The sequence below is a fragment of the Athene noctua genome, chromosome 1, assembly GCF_965140245.1.
Source record: "Athene noctua chromosome 1, bAthNoc1.hap1.1, whole genome shotgun sequence".
In the NCBI taxonomy this organism is placed as follows: Eukaryota; Metazoa; Chordata; class Aves; order Strigiformes; family Strigidae; genus Athene; species Athene noctua.
The window spans coordinates 108,748,189-108,767,137 of record NC_134037.1 but is presented as its reverse complement, the minus strand read 5'-3'; the positions used below and the strand labels follow the sequence as shown (position 1 = coordinate 108,767,137).

Genomic DNA, 18,949 nt, shown 5'->3' with positions numbered 1-18,949 from the left:
TTTCCAAGATACACAGTAACTTCTATTTTGTTTGCATTTCACACTGAACAAATTAAACTTTATTTTAAAACAAACATGGCACATGGCAGCTAAATTTCTGGGGTAGAAACAAAAGATTTATGTTGGAAAATGAATTCTCAGACTTGAATTACTGACATCCTTTTTAGATAGCTCATCTGTCTCTCTTTTCTGATGCTTGCTTAGGAATTTTAGCTTCTGTTGTCAGACCTTATTAAGCGTGCTTTGAAAGATTGCCGCAAGTGCGCTTGAGGCACTTTGCTCCCTGAAGGGGGTAAATTTACTACTCTCCCTGTCTTCCCAGTCTTGCTTGAAACTTGATGAGTATCAGGGCAAACTTTTTTGATCTTCCTATTATTGCTAGAATTCTGTTAGGCGACTACCTTGGCCACAGTGGAAAACAGTTAAAGGTGTATGTGTGTATAAAGACTAAACTTTTTGAGACAGAGAATAAAAAAAATGGTCTGATTGTTTGTCCTTTCTTCCTGAGCTTTCCAAATGTAGTTTTGTTTGGTATTTGAAAATCTCTTTGACCTTTCTTTGAAGTCCCTGAGTGGTATTGACAGAATCCTTGTGTAAAGGGTATCTCCCTTGATTATAGAGTTTCAGTTGAAGTATTGCCGGGCAGCTAGAAATGTCTCATAGGCCTGCTGTATATTTTTTAAGATGGAAATCTGACAGTGGTACGGTTGGGTTTTTTTTGTACTTTTTTTTTCTTGAATTAAGGTTTAGCAGATGAAGAGCTTATTTAGCTGTCTAGACAAGTAACTGCCAAGAGACTGCTTTTTCTGTAACAGTGACCTACTTGCTTATTCTGTAAAGCTAATCTCTTTTGACAGTGACTCCAGAAATTTTCCTTCCTAGATTGCTTGAGCACAGCTGCAGTATTTTCATTTAAAGAAACACTTTTATGTTGAAAAGAACTTTTAACATGCTGAAAACATATGTTAGTAGCTCTACTTCTGATGAAACTGAAAACATTTACCCTAAACACCAACAGTTTTTCCCCTGAAATGATTATTCCATATTAAGATAGTGACTTTGAAAGACTCTACATTGAATATGAATAAACTATTCTCTGATTTTTTTCTTTTTTTTTTTTTTCTTTTCCTCCCCTTGCTTAAATAGTGAAACATCCACAAAAGCAATGTCCAGAAAAACAAAACTGGTGCAAAAGCGGGAGTATTTAATTTCAGTATTTGTCTGCTTGTTTTATTTCTCAGGCCAGGAACAATATATTCTGTTTGTCTGGCACCCAGCACAAATGGCTCTAACCTGATCATCAGTCTCAGATGTTGTCATAAGATACTATGATGGTATCCTGACTACATAAAGTTGACTGTTATAATATATTGATCACATATATGCCATCACTGTTAACATAGGTGTAAAAATGTGTGGTAGAATTATCTAGAATAACAAATGAAATTGCTTTTATGTAAAGATTTAGAAGCCAATAAGCAATTCTAATTATATCCTGTCTGTGAAGGCCCAGCTATGAAGTGTGTAAACTTTGGAAGAACAGTAATACAGAAAGGGAGGTGTACTGGTAAATGAAGGCAGGAGATGCAGACTCCCAATGGATTTTTGTAATATCAAAAGGCAACAAGTAAGGCTTAAAAATTAGAGATGTGACTGAATCCTGAACTTGGGAACAAGAGCAGGAAAGGAAATTCAGTGGAACTTGTGCATGTAACTTTTAAAGAAGCTTCATCTTGACTGCCTGAAAGAAAATGGCAAGTTCTTATTGGAATCACTTTTCACTGTCTGATCTTTTTTTCACTTTGAGCTGTGAATCCAAAATAGTTCAGCGTTTCCAGGTTTATCAGAAGTGGGGCTTTCAAAATGCATATAATCTGAACTTCATGAAATTTGCTGTCCAGGAGAATGAGGCAGATCTATGGCTGACAGGAGCTACTGAACACTTGAAGTGACAGGAGCTGTGTTCACTTGCTGAGGATCAGGCCCACTGCATACTGCCTAGGAGCCTCTTTGTGGTATTGAGTGCCTCTGCCTGAGCTTAAATGCAAGGGCTGCAGTCCAGCATTTGATTGCAATCTTAGGAAGCATTAAGAGAAGAATTACTCTTCTCTGAGAGTTCATCTTTGCATTTTAATTTTTGTTGGAATAGGAAGTAGATGAGTCCCTGTAGGAATCAGGAGAGAGGAGCCCTTGCAGGAGGGGGTGGGAATGACTGAGAAATAACTTTGTCTGAGGTACCATAGAAGGGAAACAAAAGGTATGCCAGCACATTTCCTGCTGTGGTGAGTGGGTAAGATGGTTTGCAAATAAAACACTAAGGCTCTAGAGCTGAAAGCTCTAAATTGCCTGTTTACTTCCACTTGGGCTGTGACAGTGCCTCAGCTTCTCCCTTCAGGGATGGACTTTTAAAGGTCTGTATCTGCCTTTAGGTATGTTGGTTTAGTTTCAGAAGCAAGGAGTGGTACAGCGCCTTCCCCAGAGAAAGGTAGAAATGCCTCAGGGGAAGGCAAGTGTTAGGTGCATACACTGCACCTGAGTAATAACAGGTGTTCAAGTGAAAGATGGTGGATAGATATTTTTGCTTTGTTTTGGTATTTGCCCAAGCTACATAAGGATGTAATAGTACTCTGTTTTCTTTTGTTTTTTTTTTCAGAACGTCCCATAGCTGATAATGAACGGATGCTGGATATTTTGCAGCGCTTTGGAATGCAGAGAAGTGAAGTTCGTTTCTTTCTCCGTCATGAACGCTCTCCCTGCCGGGAAGCAGGTAAGTGTTGATCTCAGCTGGTTCATTTGTCTAAGTTTCATTGCATTCCTTGAGGTTAAGGAAACAGCTTGTGCATATTATTTGTTAATGTTGGTAGTCAGTATGGTGTTGAAGCCTTTTTTGGTCTGACCCTTATTTTCTTATAATAAAGAATGCTAATAACAGAAAAATGTTTGTTTTAGTAAAGACTTCTTCCTCCCTTTTCAGATCTGGGGACATTAAATCCAAATTGAGATCTGCGCATCCTGTGTTGAGTGTATTAGCCACAGCGAAATATCTAGAGATCTGTCATAGTCTCTTCTTTTAAATCTAGTAACCAAACTGTTGTCCAGTAACGTAATTTATTATTTGGTCTTAGGGTTTCACCTGGATAACACTTTATCAGGGTGATAAACTTAACATACTTAGCAAAAGAAGAGTTCTTTGATATTTCTCCCACAATCTACACAGTTGTATTAGTTTCAGGAATAGCATTAAATGAACAACCTAGTTAAGTTCTCTGAGAACGTAATATCTATGCATTGTAAATCTAAATGCGAAACCTATAAAGAAAATTACTTTTTGTTTTTCTGTGCATCCCATATTAATCTCTTTAGTTAGAAACCTTAAGACTTACCTTTAAATCAGTCAACTGGGTTCTTCTTCCTCCTGTTTTTCTGTTTTCATCCTTGGTAATCTTCTTCAGTATTGGAAATACTGCGTTTGTGTTAAGTGGCATTGTACCCAGCATATTTTAAAATGACTAAACATATCTTGATGTTTGAAATGTGCAGTGATGACAGAATGAGTACATGAAAAGTTAAAGCTGTGCAATTTCTGTCTACTAAGGATCTTACAGTGCAGTTTAGTTGTCAGGATGTAATTTTTCAAGTTCAGGGTGCTCATAGTATTAGGATTATTGGCAATTTATTGGCTACGGCATTGCTAAGCAATATATTTGAGGAAGAACAAATGAATAGTTAGGAGCTCTGGAGTTAATATTGCAGGAATATGGTCTTGAAATAGGTGTTAAGTGGGCAAGAAGCTAACAAAGATGGCTTCATCCTGTAGTATAAGTATGTCCTACAGGGGAATGGGTGATCTTAGTATTTGGCATCTGAACACCATTTGTATGTAATCTGGTGGAAACATTAAAGTAGGATTCCAGTTAAGTAGAATCTTTACTGTAACAGTGACTGCCAGGAAGAAAAAAAATTGTGCTTTTAAACTTTGTTATGTGCAGATAATCAACTGTTGATTAAATGGTCCATCTTTCATGATAGGTGACTAACTTTCAACTATTGTTATTCATGTTCTCTGTGAGATAGGTGACAAAAGCACACCAGAATATCTAAATGCTGGTTTTAAGACACTGTGGTCCAAATACACTCTCTGGAAAGGACACAAAAATATATGGTTAATTCACAGAGAGGTATTTTTGTGACTATTCATAATGTAATGTAGACTTACTAGGGGGCCTGTTGACCATAGTAGAAATATTGAAATTGCACACTGCTGTTTTTTTGTTTGTCTGTTTTTAAATAGTATTATATTTTAAAATAAATGTTGACATTGAACAGCAGCCTCTTTGCAAAGTATCTTGTGTCATCAGTTATGTTTATCTTAGTGGTAAGAGCATGGGAAGAGCAGTTGTTCAGATTCTAAACCGAAATGATAGTACTGTTTCTCCTTTTGTATTGAATGCTATGTCTAAAGGGATAAGAAAAGTCCTAAAATACCTTACCATCTTTGACTGTCCTTATTTCTATCTAGGGACCGGACAAAGGTCTCAAGATCCAGCCTTAAAAAGAAATGGTGTGAAAGTGCCTGGTGATCGAAGAATAGAGAATGGTGTAAGTGCTTGATGCGATGGCCAGTATAGTGAAAATGGAAGCTTCCCTTCCCCCTCCCTTTGAGATACTGGTGCAAATCCTACCCTGGAAACTAAGAGGCTATTTTGGAGAGATTTCTAATGACTGCTGTAAAACAGACATAAAGACTCTAACAGTTATCACCCTTGATTTCAGTTCTCAAGGTCTGATATCCATTAGCTGCCATATCTGTATTTGCTGATCTGAGATCACCCATACAAATTCAACATACATTCTCTTTTCTACTCGCATGGAAAAATTTTCTCTTCTTTTCCTTCAGTTCATTGAATATTTTCATGTTCAGTTTTGTGTTGGAGATCTCTTAATTCCAGATTTCAAGTTGAGACCAGTTAGTGTTTCAGCAATGAATCCATTGTCTGTCACTTATTCTTGGTCCAGAAGATATAATTATGGATATAAGATTGAATCTAGATTCAGGAAACAGATGTAATAATATGTGGTAATGTAATAATAGTGCTACCTCTGAGGGTTATGGGTATTTTCCCCCCACTATACTGAAGTTGAAGAAAATACTAAGTTTAATGTTGAAGTGCTTTGTATTGCAACGATACACCTATGACTACAAATCCATTCTACCATGTGTTGGGCATTCTGGGCTCAGTCAGTCAAAGCTGATTCATGCTGAGCTTTATAAAGGGCTCTGAAATACCTCTTTAAAATGCTGCTGGGATTATGCTAAAAATATTAATGTTTCAAGAGATGTCAGCTTATGTGTGGTGCTGGATTGGGCTATGCATGTGTATGAGCTTGCAACTCTTGTTTTACCATAGAAATATGCCATTTTTTTCTAATTATTTTATTGTATACTCAGTTGCTGCTGGTTTTGGGGGGTTTTTTTGAAGACCTTTATCATACTTTTCTGCAGTAGCTCGGTAGAGTTGCATGCTCACCAAATCAAAAATTCTAGATTTAGCATGCATTGGATTTTCTTTGACAGGTCAGTGCTCCAAGGATGGATATGACACTGGCTGAACTTCAGGAAATGGCATCACGCCAGCAGCAACAAATTGAGGCTCAACAGCAAATGCTGGCTAACAAGGTGAGAGTTTGGAATGAGATTGTTTACAGCCAGGAACAAAGGTAGTAAGAGTCACATGAGGTGGAGGGAGGGTTGGGGATTTGTTTGGTGTTTTTTGTTTGGGTTTTTTTTTTTTTTTCACCTCTTATTGACAGAGAGCTCCCTTCTTTAGCTCCCTCTTTTCGGATTTGAAAGTCAACCTATGCAAATATCCAGTACTAAAACATTAAAATAATGCCAGTGGTAGAAGTGACCACATAGCTTACTAAAAGGATAGAACATATAACATTAATATATGGTCATTCATCCTGGTGGCTCTGCCAGCTCTTTTTGTGTTCTGTGTGGTCACCAGCCATTCACTGGTTTGATCACTGAACAACGCTTTTGTCTCTGGATATAATGCTGTCCTGTAATGATATCTTGCTTTCTCCTGACAGAGTTCAGTGTGCCTGGTTTCCTGGGGCAGCTGTCTGGAAAAGATGGCATGTATGTGATAAAAGTAACTAGGAAAGTGATTTATAAAATACTTGCTGAACAATAACAGAAAAGCTAATGAAAGCACACAGGGTGTTCCTGAATTGTTTAGGGGGAAAAATACACTAAATTCATCTGCGGAATGGTGGTATGGCTTTCATATTTTGTTGGTACACACTACTCTTGAAAATACCACAGAAAATGCTGCTTTTTGCTGATAATTGTTAAATGCAAACCTATCCTGAATAGCACTCAGCTGACAGGATGGATGAGTTCCCATGCTCTTCAGAATGTGCTCTAGAGGGAGAAGACTGCTCTGGGGCTCTTGTCTTACTACTCTTCCTCTGTCAGAAGCCCTGTCTCACTCTCCTTTTGAGGTAGCTGAGTTCTGCCCCTCTTCCCGCACCCTCCCCACTATGTTTAGCATCTTGTTTGGTTCTCTTGGCTTTCAGTAAGTGTATCTCAGGGGACTGCTTCAAACTGTGGCTTTCTAATGATTCTGAAAGCACCTGCAGAGTGGTACTATGGCCTGTCAAAATAGCCAATAAAACTTTATTTCTGTTTTATAGTAAGAACTGGTATGATGAAGATGCAAATATAAATGTAAGAAATCAGTCAATCAGCCAAGTGATCAGAATTTTCACTTGAACTTTAGCAGCACAGTTAATACCTATCCTGCCCAGACAAATTTGCCAAGGTAGAATGTTGCACTCTTCTTGGTTCCAACTGTGACAGATACGTTTTTTATATATAAGAGAAGCCTAAACTTTCATAACTTCTGGCTGTTTCACTCTCAAGTGATGGCAATAGTCTTTTGGTCTTATAAATAGCAATAACACTGTAGTCGCTATGAAACCAGTAATAGGAACATTATATGTATTTACTATAAAGGGAATCATACAAGATTTTAAAAAAAAAAAAATTAAAATTGTGAGTTTGAGACTGGATAGCTGCTTGTCCAGGTAGGTGTCTGCTGCCTGTGGTTTGCAGAAAGTAGCCTTGTGAGTGTCCCATGGGAGATTTTCTCATTTAACATTGCCTCTCTGAAAGGGCATCTAGGAAAGCAGGTTTCTTCCAAAGAGAGGCTTTCCATTGCTTATTTCCTGCCTTCTGAAATCAGATGCAATATTAAAAATAGATTCTGAGGGGGAAAAATACACTTTCTTTTTAGACATGAGCTGTAATATCTATTTTTTGACACTTTCCTGTGTGGGATTGACTCTAAACTTGTGCATATGCTGCAGGTGCTGCCTGGCTTTCTCCGGAAGGCCAGCTCACTCTTTTGCTCTTCCTTTTTTGTTCAAAGTGCACAAGAGTCCCTGTTTCTAAATATGACTGGTGATTTTTTTTTTTTTTTTTTTTTTTCTCTTTTTGAAGAAGCATTTTGTTCCAATGTTAGTAAGCAGTGCTGGTCTTGGCTGTTAGTGGGTGCTTGGGAAAGTTTTAGTAGTTCTCCTACCTCTGGAACAACCTATCATCTCCAGAACTGACAGCCATGTGTAATGGCCAGTGATTTAAAGGAAGTCTCTGAGTGATATAGTGGTTTCCTTTAACTCTGAACTACAGACATCTATATATAGAAACTGATAGCACACCATTTTACTCCTGGAGAGGCAAGAGGATCCTCTCTACTGAGATGATGTCTGTTGTATAAATGAGGCCCAGGTCACTGTAAAGGTTTTCCCATGTCTTGAATAATCTTGTGTTGAGATAGTGGTGATTGTTACTAGGAAATGGTAGGTTCTTGGAACTTTTGTGTGCAGTGATCCACCATCTCATGGAGGTTCTAGTAGAACTAGTAAGAGGACAAAGAGTGATGAAAATGATCAATAATTTATGGATTACCTTCTGTATAAAGAATGACTAATATTCTCAAGCATGACTTACAGTTGTTTAAAATGTGATGAATGATAGGTATCTGTAAAGTATGGAGAAGGTAGAAGGGAAATAATCATTAGCTCTTGCAACTAAAGAGCCAAGTAGCAATTGAATGAAATTGGCAAATGTCATGGAACATGAATGCTGAAATTTTACTTAGGCTTCAAAGGGTTTTGAGCGATTTCATGGAAGAAAAATTTATCAAGGGCCATTAGGCATGGATACCACTTCTGTTTCAGTAGGCTCTTGTACTACAGAGTGGTTGTACCTGGAGGATTGTATTGGAAAAGAATTGATACGTGTTTGCTCTGTTTTTTCAGACTTTCCTTGACACTCTGGGAAGTCGGGGTACTGGGCTAAAGCTGACCTGAGCTGCTGTGGTGATGGTTAAGTTTTGAGGTGGTTTGTTTCTGTCAGTACCTTACCGTAAGTTCATTTAAAAAAAAAAATATCCTTGTCTTGACTGCAGGAACAACGTCTGAAATTCCTGAAACAACAAGATCAGCGACAGCAACAGCAAGCTGCTGAACAGGAAAAACTGAAGCGATTAAAGGAAATTGCTGAGAATCAGGAAGCCAAACTTAAGAAAGTGAGAGCACTGAAAGGCCATGTGGAGCAAAAAAGACTCAGCAATGGGAAACTGGGTGAGTTGCTGCTTGGGGAAAGTAGCCTGTGATTTCTCATGAAGTGTGGTTCTTGGAACTCCAAAATTTCTGGTGATTTCAGTGATTCAGATGAGGTATTTACAGTGTTCCAGGAAATGTTAATCTTGACAATTTCATGTTGTGTATTTACTAAGAAAACATCTTAATGACCTAGAAGAAAATACTATTTTTACTGTGTTTTAAAATATTCCTTAAGGTCACCCTGTGTTTTGAGCCCAGCATATCTGCTCTTTAATTGCAGTGTAGGTTTTTTTCTTTACTTGAATACCTTTGTGTACCACAGTAACTTTTTTCCACCCTTGATGTTAATACCCCACACATTCAGAATGTTGTTTTCTTGGTCTATAACAAAGCTTGATCTGATATCCATGTTGCTGCTTATGCAAGAGGTAACTTAATGGCCAAAGTGGCTGAGTATTTTCTTTTTGATTACTGAAATCTGACTAGTGTCTGGCTTGTTACAGTACTAGTTGGGTGCTTGCAGTTCAACATGTTGATGCAACATTAAATATTAATTTCAGATTTCATATCAACACACATTCTTCTGCATACCTTTTCATCTTCCCTCTATATATTGTACTTGTCATTTCCAGCTGGACTCAAATGAACATGTATTGGTTTATTAAGGTAAAAATATGTGTTGTTTTATTAGGAAGCATGGTGCTTTACAGATAAAGCAAAAGTGTTTTTTGATGGGGAGAATGCATTTTCTGTCTGGGTTCTGTTGCACAAAATAAACATCAGTTTAAAAGAGTAGAAGGATAGTAGAGTAATACAGGATCTTGGAACATGTGTATCTGTTTCCCTGTATCAGCCTCAGCAGGTCTGGTCTTGCTACTTGTTTGAATTCTTACTGATTCCTTAAACTTTGTTCTATAATGTAACAGTGTTTGGCATTGGGAGCAGCTGATGACAGCCGTTCCTGATAGCCTCTAAAAAGCCCTCTCAGTCTTTGTTTAATATAACAGCTTGAGTGTTTTTTCATTGACTTCCTACGACCTAAATCTGGAGTTTTAAACATCATAAATATGCCTTGTGGTTGAGCGGGTGTCTTCCTGTGGAATTCAGCATTAAGTGAATTTAGGCTTCTACAGATGAAGTTCAGCCTGGTAGTGTGGTTTTGTTTGTTTCCATACTTCAGGAAGTAAAAAAAACCATTCTTTTTTCCTTCCCATCAGTGCTCTAAGTAGACCGAATTTACATAATCTTGCTAGTGCATTTGCTTTTACGAATGCTTTGAGGAAGCATTGGTTTGACAGGGACGGTGAGTGTGCGGCAGCCGGCTGCAGCCTCTGTGCAGCACTGCTCCGGAGGCTGGCAGGGCGCTCTCTGTCCCCTTAACCACTGCCTTGGAAGCAGCCCACGCTCGGCTGTTTCTCAGGGCAGCTATTGTGCTCTCTCGTCCTTTCCAGTGGAGGAGATTGAACAGATGAACAGCCTGTTCCAGCAAAAGCAGCGCGAGCTGGTGCTGGCGGTGTCAAAGGTAGAGGAACTCACCAGGCAACTGGAGATGCTGAAGAATGGACGAATTGATGGTTACCATGACAACCAGTCAGCTGTAGCTGAGCTTGACCGCCTGTACAAGGAGCTGCAGGTAATGAAAAGCCACCTCATGACCCAGAACTCTAAGGGATAAAAGTTGGTTGGGTTGCTTCTTACCTTGTCAGGAAGAAAGCCCATTGCTCCGGTTCCTGACAGAGCTGTGTGGCTGCCTGCATGCTGAGGATGGGAGGGTTTGTTGTACTGGGGTCAAGGTAAACAGGGAAAGGAGCATGCAGTGTATATATGTTTCCTTTCTGCAAAATTTGGAGACTAACCAATGTTTTCTCCAGAGAAAATAATCTGAGTTTGTCAGCATGACTTGACTTTTTAGAAGGTTTTCTCTTTGTAACTGTTTCCTGTCCCCCATCCTGAAAGTTAATTTGTTTTGATTTTTGTTGTTTTCCCCTCCTCCCCCCCCCCCCCCCCCGCTTTGTGAATTTATTCAGTTGAGGAACAAACTGAACCAGGAGCAGAATGCCAAGCTGCAGCAACAGAGGGAGTGTTTGAACAAGCGCAACTCGGAGGTGGCAGTCATGGATAAGCGTGTTAATGAGCTGCGAGAGCGCCTGTGGAAGAAAAAGGCAGCTCTGCAACAGAAAGAGAATGTACCAGTAAGTGTGGGATGTTTAATTACAAAAAAGTTTATTTCATTTGTGGCCTATACAGTCTGAAGTAAAGATTTGCTTGTGGGAAAGACTGTTCAGATGTTAGACTTGTTTTTATCCATACATGACAGAAGTCTTGTATTATTAAAGTACTTTTCATGGTACATTGGTGTTAACCTACTTACTCTTTATGGACAAGAACTGGTTTTATGCTGTTGCGGATTATTTTTTTAGGTGGTGGGTGGGGTTTTTTGGGGGACTGTTACTACCTCATGTTTATAACCCTTAAAGCTTTTTTTAAAAAGCATTTTTAATACTATAGTTTTCTACTTGTTTTATCCTTTTTGACTTATTTCAAACTCTGATGGATGGATACTGCAGCATAACATTCTTCAAATCTTCCCCCCCCAAGGTTTCTTCAGATGGGAATTTACCACAGCCAGTGGCTTCGGCTCCAAGTCGAGTGGCAGCAGTAGGTCCTTATATCCAGTCCTCTACTATGCCACGTATTGCTTCCAGACCTGAACTTTTGGTGAAACCAGCATTTTCAGATGGGACACAAACTTTGCAGGTACCTGATGGTCCACTGAAAACACAAACTCTGCCCAACATGAGGGCTGGGAGCAGTACACAAGCTAAAGCTCCTGCAGGTAATAGCTTACGATTAATATTTCTTCTACAGAAATGTCTTGTTTTATCTACCAGCTCTATCTTTTTTTAAGCAAAGTATTTTTTGAGGTGTCAAGTCTTACTACTTGCAGTTTTCCTGCCCTAGTGGATATATTTTATAAGCACTGAAGCTATATGATTCAATGTGTTATTAAGTAATCCTTTTAGTGAGCAGTCTGAGTTGTTATATAGTGTAGAAAGTAGGAGGATTTTTCTGTAAACTAGCAATTTTTTTTTTTTAAATACTCCTAAAAACTATACAACAGTGTTTGAGTTTCTAGAGGCAGTTTTGGGACATACATGGTAACAACCAGGTGCCTGGACTTAAAAACTAGCAAAGCCAAGTTTTCTGATCATGCATTTTGGAAATGACACATGTAAAGGATTAACGAACTTTACAAGAAATATAAAGGAGGCAGTTGATTGTACCACGGAAATAACAATAAACTTGCTGACATATTGAAGGTGTGGGAATATGGAGAGCTATAGGTCCAAACACCTGACACAAGGCTTGGACTATTCTGCTATGAGTTAACAAATGGAGATTTCTGTGACTTTCTCATATAAAGTACAGTTCAGCTTTGTGAGAGTAGAAGTCTGGAGGAACTGGAGAGTTGCAACTATCTCTTCTGTGCTATCTTGGGAGGAGAAGACTTGCTTTTCAGCTGGGAGATAACACAAACTCTGATCTTCCCAAAGGGAAAAAAATGGAGCCTGAACTTGTAAAATAGTTCTGTTTATTTTTTATTTCCATTTCTGGCAGATATTATTAAAGTAGCCATGACACACAAAAAGTCCCAAGTGTCTTTTGCTGTACTGGAGAATGAGGAATGGTTTCATTTTATCTGATTTGCAGATCCTAAAACTGCTGGAATGGAATTTTAGGTCTAGTCCACACAAAAATTGATTTTTTGCTATACAAATGTGTGGTTTCTTAGTTATTTTTGAAGCAGATTGCTTGTCTGCTCCAGTGCATGTAAAGATCAACTTTAATGCAGTGCCTGTATGCAAATTGAACATGCAGATGATTTTTCAACTGTTTTGGACATCATTGGCAGGATTTATTTATTCTTTAAAGCATCATGTTTTTCTTTGCACAATTTATCTTTTTCATCCTATCTTACCATCCTGTCACCTTTAACTTACTATAAATACCCAAGGAAATTTTCTTACTAACCGGAAAGGAGGCAGTCTAGAGAAGTTTCTTTTCTGAATGCCGTAAGAGCAAACGTGCGAAGACAAATAGTTTTGCTCTTCTTTGATAGTTGTTTCTGAACTTGGTTTTGCATTCTCTTTTAAAAACAAATGAGCAAAAATCTAAAGTGATAGTGTTTATAGCAGTTAACCTGTATATGATGCTTGTACACTGTCTAGACTTGACTCTTACCAAAAAAAATCTACCTGTAATAAATAAGTCAATAGAAACATTATTTTAGCTTAATCTGTTCCATTCGTTCTCTTCTAGGTTCTGTGGTCCCCAGTGCAAAACCTTCCCCATCTGCCACTGACTGGAGTAGTTCAAATGCAGACAGTCATCTTAGTCAAGGATCATCCTTGACTTCAGGAAAAGGAATTGTGACTAGTGAAGGACAAGGTATGTTCTTAAGTGCTTGGCTAGAATCTAATGATACCTCTCTCTTCTGAATGCTTCAGTAAATATGTGGAATTCATTTGAAAGCACAAAAAAAAAAAAAAGCATTATTGCCATATAAGCTTCAGTATGGTGTTGCAGGGATTTAAAAAAAAAAACCCTACAACCTGGTTTCAGGTGATGAAATATATACTAATGCCTTCATACATGCTCCTGTTCAGTTTGTAAGATGCAGCATTTGGCAGGCTCTTGGGTCCTTAGTGCAGGGGTAGGATGGATCCAAAAAGCATCCCTTGCATACACTGTCCTTATTGCACAGAACAAGACTATTCCTACAATTGTTTGTCACTTTTTAAAAGTTTTCCTCTCTCTAACAACAGCTGAAGGAGAAACTTTTTTACGAGACAAAGAGAAAAAAGTGCGTCCGTTCTCAATGTTTGATTCTGTGGACCAGTCTGCTGGGCTGGGCACACTGAGAAAGAACCAGAGCAGTGAAGATCTTCTTCGAGAAGCACAGGTATGCAGGAAACTCGAACTACTGCATTCCATCTGACAGGGATTACTACACAGCTTTTTAAATATGTCAGGAAGCTCTTTGAAAAGTACCTAGGTCCTCTTTTAAAAGACTGCTTCTAAGGAAAGGAGTCTCTTAGGCTTTTGATGGCAGTTGGTAAATTAAAATCATTCCTTACAGTCACTGTGGTGAAAATCTAGGTTTTGACTGAACATGTAAAAATGGCTGGGTTACCTGTACTAGTGTGTATGCATATTCTTTTTTTTTCTTTTTTTCCCCTCTAAGATTATATGCACAGAGGCATGGGGTTTTTAAAATCATTTATACGCTTGTTTCACTGTTTAATGCAGCAGTTGTCCTTCAGATGTTTGTTTGCAGCAAGACTTCCCACCTAAATCTTGGTACAAGGGCACAATTTGATCAGGTAGGGTGAAGTAACATGGAAGAACTGGGGATGGCAAGTGCTCACTTGGAAAACAAGCTTCTTGCCTACAGATGCCTCTGCTATCTCTAGAGAAACTACTGTGCCTGATATTGCTTGATGTTTTAAACAGTAGCTGCTACAGAAAGTATTAAAGAGCAGAGGTTCAAAGTATAAACAACTGTGATGGTAACATGTTTCAGGAAGTCTCTTCATGTTTCCAATGATGTTGTAAACAGTATTGCAGCAGCAGTAGAAATGCTAGATAGTGTGTGTTGTTCTTTGAGGATCTTTACTCCATCACAGCAGAAGTCCTAAAATAAGTTTTGCTGTTTAATCTTAATTAACTTTTTTCTTTTTGTCTTTCAGACAGCCAATAAAAATGCAACAAAGGTACCACCACCTGTCCCCACTAAACCAAAACAGATAAACTTGCCTTACTTTGGTCAAGCCAGTCATCTGCAACCTTCTGATGCTAAGCTGGATGGAAACCTGCAGAAGTTGCCCTTGGCTATTGCAACTATGGGGAATAAGCAAAAAACAGTGGCACAGCAGCCTTCCCATCCTCAGCAGATACAGCAAAGAATTTCTGTACTTCCTGCAGGTTCTTCCTCTAGCCAGGACCAAATTCTTCCCTCCTCCAAGCAGGAGAGTCCCCCAGCAGCAGCTGTGAGACCTTTTACCCCTCAGCCGTCCAAAGAGACCTCACTCCCACCATTTCGAAAGCCTCAAACTGTGGCTACAAGTTCAATTTATAGTATGTACACGCAACAGCAGACTCCTGGGAAGAACTTCCAGCAGGCAGTGCAGAGTGCTTTGACGAGGGCGCAGACCAGAGGACCGCACTTCCCAAGCAGTAAGCATGTGGTGCTCCACCTCTTTTCTGTCTTGATAAATCTCATATAGGTGTACCTTCCACCTGCTGTGTGGGTATGAAGCTGTCCTTCAGGGGAATTAAGCAGGTTAGTGCAGCCGTAAGAATCTTAGCTGGATCTTACATGCTGTATATCTGTGTTAACAAAAAGTGCAGAGTATCTGTCTTGGGTTTGCAGTGTAACTAATGGAAGACATGGTTACCAAGATTAATTGTGTTCAGTTGAGCATATTATTCTGCATCTTTGCCCTATGGAGATGAATCAGTTTGCATATTCTTATTAGGTTTGTTGATCAAATACTCACACTTGTTGTTTCTCCATCCCTCCCTGAACTGCTTTACAGTGTATGGCAAACCTGTGATGGCAGGAGCTGGTGTACAGAATCAGCCGCCACAGACAGAGAACATCTACTCAAACCTCCAAGGCAAGCCAGGTAGTCCGGAGCCTGAGATGGAAACAACAGCCTCCACTCATGAGAATCATGAAACAGAACGAATACCCCGTCCCCTTAGCCCAACCAAATTGCTGCCTTTCTTATCCAACCCGTACCGCAACCAGAGTGATGCTGATCTGGAAGCACTACGGAAAAAGCTGTCCAATGCACCCAGACCACTGAAGAAACGTAGCTCCATTACTGAGCCAGAAGGACCTAATGGCCCCAATATTCAGAAGCTGTTGTATCAGAGGACCACTCTGGCTGCAATGGAGACTATCTCAGCTCCATCACATCCATCGAAACAGACGGCATCAGCTTCCAGTCCTGAAAGTCCAGCAGAAATCCCAAATCCTTATCTAAGTGCAGAATTGGAAAAAGAAACAGCTGCTTCTATGCCAGAACCAGCCATTGCTGAGGAAGCAGAAGACACACCAGCAGATCAGAGTGAAGCTGTTCTTCCCTCCGTGGCTTTGGACACTGTACCTGAAGGAGTATCAGATAGTGGTGAACTCACACAGCCAAAAACGGAAGAAGCAAGCCTAGAAGCTTCACTGCCACTGGAGGTATACTTGGAAGAATATCCTCCATACCCACCACCTCCCTATCCATCAGGGGAACCAGAGAGTTTGGGAGAGGACTCATTCAATATGAGGCCTCCTGAAGTTACTGGACAATTTTCCTTGCCTCCTGTAAGTATTAGTTAGCCTACAACTTGGGTACCCTGTCAGTGAATTCTCTCAAGGTCTGCCATAAATCCTGTGCGTTGTTTTGTAGAGCTTAATAAGATGTGGGTGAACAGTCACACAAATTGTCTAGAAGTCTCTCTGTGGGTACCTGTTCTATTTGTGTGATGCTCTTATCTCCAGTGTGAATGCCAGTAATGAAAAGTCTCTGTCTCTAGAATTTATGACATGATGCTAAGTTTCAAATGGAAATTGATATACAAATAGTAAAACTCTTCTGGGCTGTAAGGAACACTTCTTACAGAAATCTGCATACTACATCCAAACTATACTTTCTTCTTAACTAGAAATTGAAGGTTGTTTGGGGTTTTTTTTGAGGCACAGATACAGATTTCAGAAGCATTTCACTCTGTTGCTGGTAGGAGATGGAAATTGATTATCTTAATCCTGGACTGCATTTGTTTATTCTGAACGTGCCTTGCTTGAAAAATATGGAGAAATAGACTTCTTTAGTTTCTGCTTTAAAAACTCATTTGTAGACATCGACTACTTGCATTTCTTCTACTGAAATGTTTTCTGAATTTTTCTTTGGAATGTGATTTAACATCAGTCAGTTCTCAAGTTGCATCAAAATGGAGTCTCTTTGGGCTAAGGGTAGGCAGCATTTTACCATCTTGTTTGTTTTAGAAGTTTGTATCTGTGTGTGTGGTATGGTGTTATCTCACTGTTGAAGAACAGAAATGCTTACTGCTTTCAGTTTCTCAAAGAGTTTCTTTTAAAACCTATCATTAATAGAATTTTAATAATTTGATACATGAAAGTGGATTTTTCCTCCATCACCTTAGCACAGAGGAGTTAAAAGCTTTAAATATGCTCTTTAACCTTGTAATTTCTGTATGGAATAGTCATTGCATGTTTTCATGCTTTAAAGACGTTGTCCTTGCTCCCTTTTGCAAGGAAACTTGAGTGGTAGAATTTCCTAAATTGTAAGAACTTGTTTCTGGTTGGTTTTGTAATAATTCTGTGATGATGAGAAGAAACCGGCCCAACTTCTTGATTTCATATTTAAATACTTGGATTGTGCTGACAGGCTCTTTCTTTAAAAAGCCTCTACTTTTGATATTATGTATAAATTAACAGGCAAGAGAGTATTTTCTGGGAATCTCTTCTTGTATATCTTAATTTCACATGTTTGCTCTTGCGAAACATGAGTCATTTCTATTCATCTTTGCTTGGACATCTGTCAGAAATTTACATATCCTTATGAATAGTGTTTATTGCTGCTGCACAGCCAGCTGGGGAGAGTGCTGAGCTAATGTGTGCATTCTCTAAAGGAGAGAGTACAGACTCAGCTATAGAAATACTTGGTTTCCAGTATCACTGGGAGCATCTAAAGCATTTCTACACTTGGTTCTATATTCTTTCCAAAACCATTTGCCATAATTGTTTATTTTCCTGGTAACGTCTGCTAAACTTAGGAAAATGTTAGGCGCTTGACATTGGTGTTTAAAAAGTAGTGTACTTCATGGAGTGTACCACATGGTTGTGTAACAGCTTTAATAGCTAATGCTGAAATGGTCTGAATAAAAAAAAACAAACAACTTTTTTTCCTAATCTTCAGGGATTTGGGAGTTTTATTATTTCATTGGTTTGTCTGATCAAGGTAACTTCTGTATTTCAGTTGAATAGTGATCTTGTCTAGAGATAAAGGCAGAGATTTTTCATAACATGCTTAAATTACTATATTTGTAATGTGTTGGAGAATTTGTAGAAAATAATTTAAATTTCATATTAAACACTGTCTTAATTGGTAATTTCTGATGTCATTTACAAATAAGCAATTCTGTATTCTTGTTCTTCCCAGGAAAAAAAAGTGCCTGTAATTTGTGTTACCTTTTCACAGGGGAAAAGGACAAACTTGCGTAAAACTGGCTCTGAGAGAATTGGGCATGGAATGAGAGTGAAATTCAATCCCCTCGCATTGCTTCTGGATTCATCTTTGGAGGGGGAGTTTGATCTCGTGCAGAGAATAATTTACGAGGTACAAATGCCAACTTGTACAAGAAGGAATAGCAGTCCTGCTTCAGACTGGGAAGTCGCAGCTTTTCTGCACTGGGGAAGCTAAAATAGTAGTGCAAAACCTAGATCTGCCCTTGAGGACATGCAAAGTCCTAACTGGACATGGCCACTTGGAGGCTGATTTTAAAAGTGTTGAATCCACACTAGGTATTTAGCATCAAGACTATAAATTTGCAGGACAACTTTCCCTCGTTTCTCATGTAGTGTTTCATCCCCTGTCTGGTATGTTATCAGATAATTTGATAAGCAAAATCCACATGAGTTTTGCTTACAGTTAAATAGTCAAACATCATAAACTTGTAAATGCTTTTACTAAGTTATCAAGGTACTAATTCTGTGAACTGCTTTATGTCCTTACTATTAAAAGGAGACTGCAAGCTTATATGTGAATCTTCTTGCAAGATTGGCTGCTGCTGTATTTTCTGCCTGTTGCTCATGTCCTTCATAGATGTATGATTTTTGAGTCATGTTTCAGAATAAGACAACTCATTTTTATATGTGAAGAGATGTTTTTTAGAGAGTTTCACCAAATGTGAATGGCTCCTTTTCTTGCTGAACAGGTTGAAGATCCTAGCATGCCGAACGATGAAGGGATTACTGCACTGCACAACGCTGTGTGTGCTGGGCACACAGAAATTGTGAAGTTCCTGGTGCAGTTTGGAGTGAATGTGAATGCTGCAGATAGTGATGGATGGTAAGGCTTTCTTTTAGTACCTTACAGAGGCTCCCCACAAGACTGCTGCAGTCTGGGGGCTGCTACAGGTCCCTCAGACGGTCCCTCAGTTTGCTCCTATAGAGCTGGCAACAACTTCTCCACGGTAAAGCAACAGCAGTTCTCTGTGGCACATCATATGAGAAAGT

General features: G+C 39.1%; 1 protein-coding gene across 1 annotated transcript in view; it reads left to right on the top strand.

Moving 5' to 3' along the window:
- Positions 1-18,949, top strand: part of TP53BP2 (tumor protein p53 binding protein 2) — a 48,873-nt gene that overhangs the window by 22,100 nt on the left and 7,824 nt on the right. Inside the window, exons 3-15 of the mRNA XM_074897280.1 lie at positions 2,654-2,767; positions 4,520-4,599; positions 5,576-5,677; positions 8,478-8,652; positions 10,086-10,267; positions 10,662-10,826; positions 11,233-11,470; positions 12,955-13,083; positions 13,461-13,597; positions 14,385-14,871; positions 15,234-16,015; positions 17,913-18,050; positions 18,649-18,782. Coding sequence (XP_074753381.1) covers positions 2,654-2,767; positions 4,520-4,599; positions 5,576-5,677; positions 8,478-8,652; positions 10,086-10,267; positions 10,662-10,826; positions 11,233-11,470; positions 12,955-13,083; positions 13,461-13,597; positions 14,385-14,871; positions 15,234-16,015; positions 17,913-18,050; positions 18,649-18,782 — 2,863 coding nt within the window. The remainder of the gene's footprint in view (positions 1-2,653; positions 2,768-4,519; positions 4,600-5,575; positions 5,678-8,477; positions 8,653-10,085; positions 10,268-10,661; positions 10,827-11,232; positions 11,471-12,954; positions 13,084-13,460; positions 13,598-14,384; positions 14,872-15,233; positions 16,016-17,912; positions 18,051-18,648; positions 18,783-18,949) is intronic.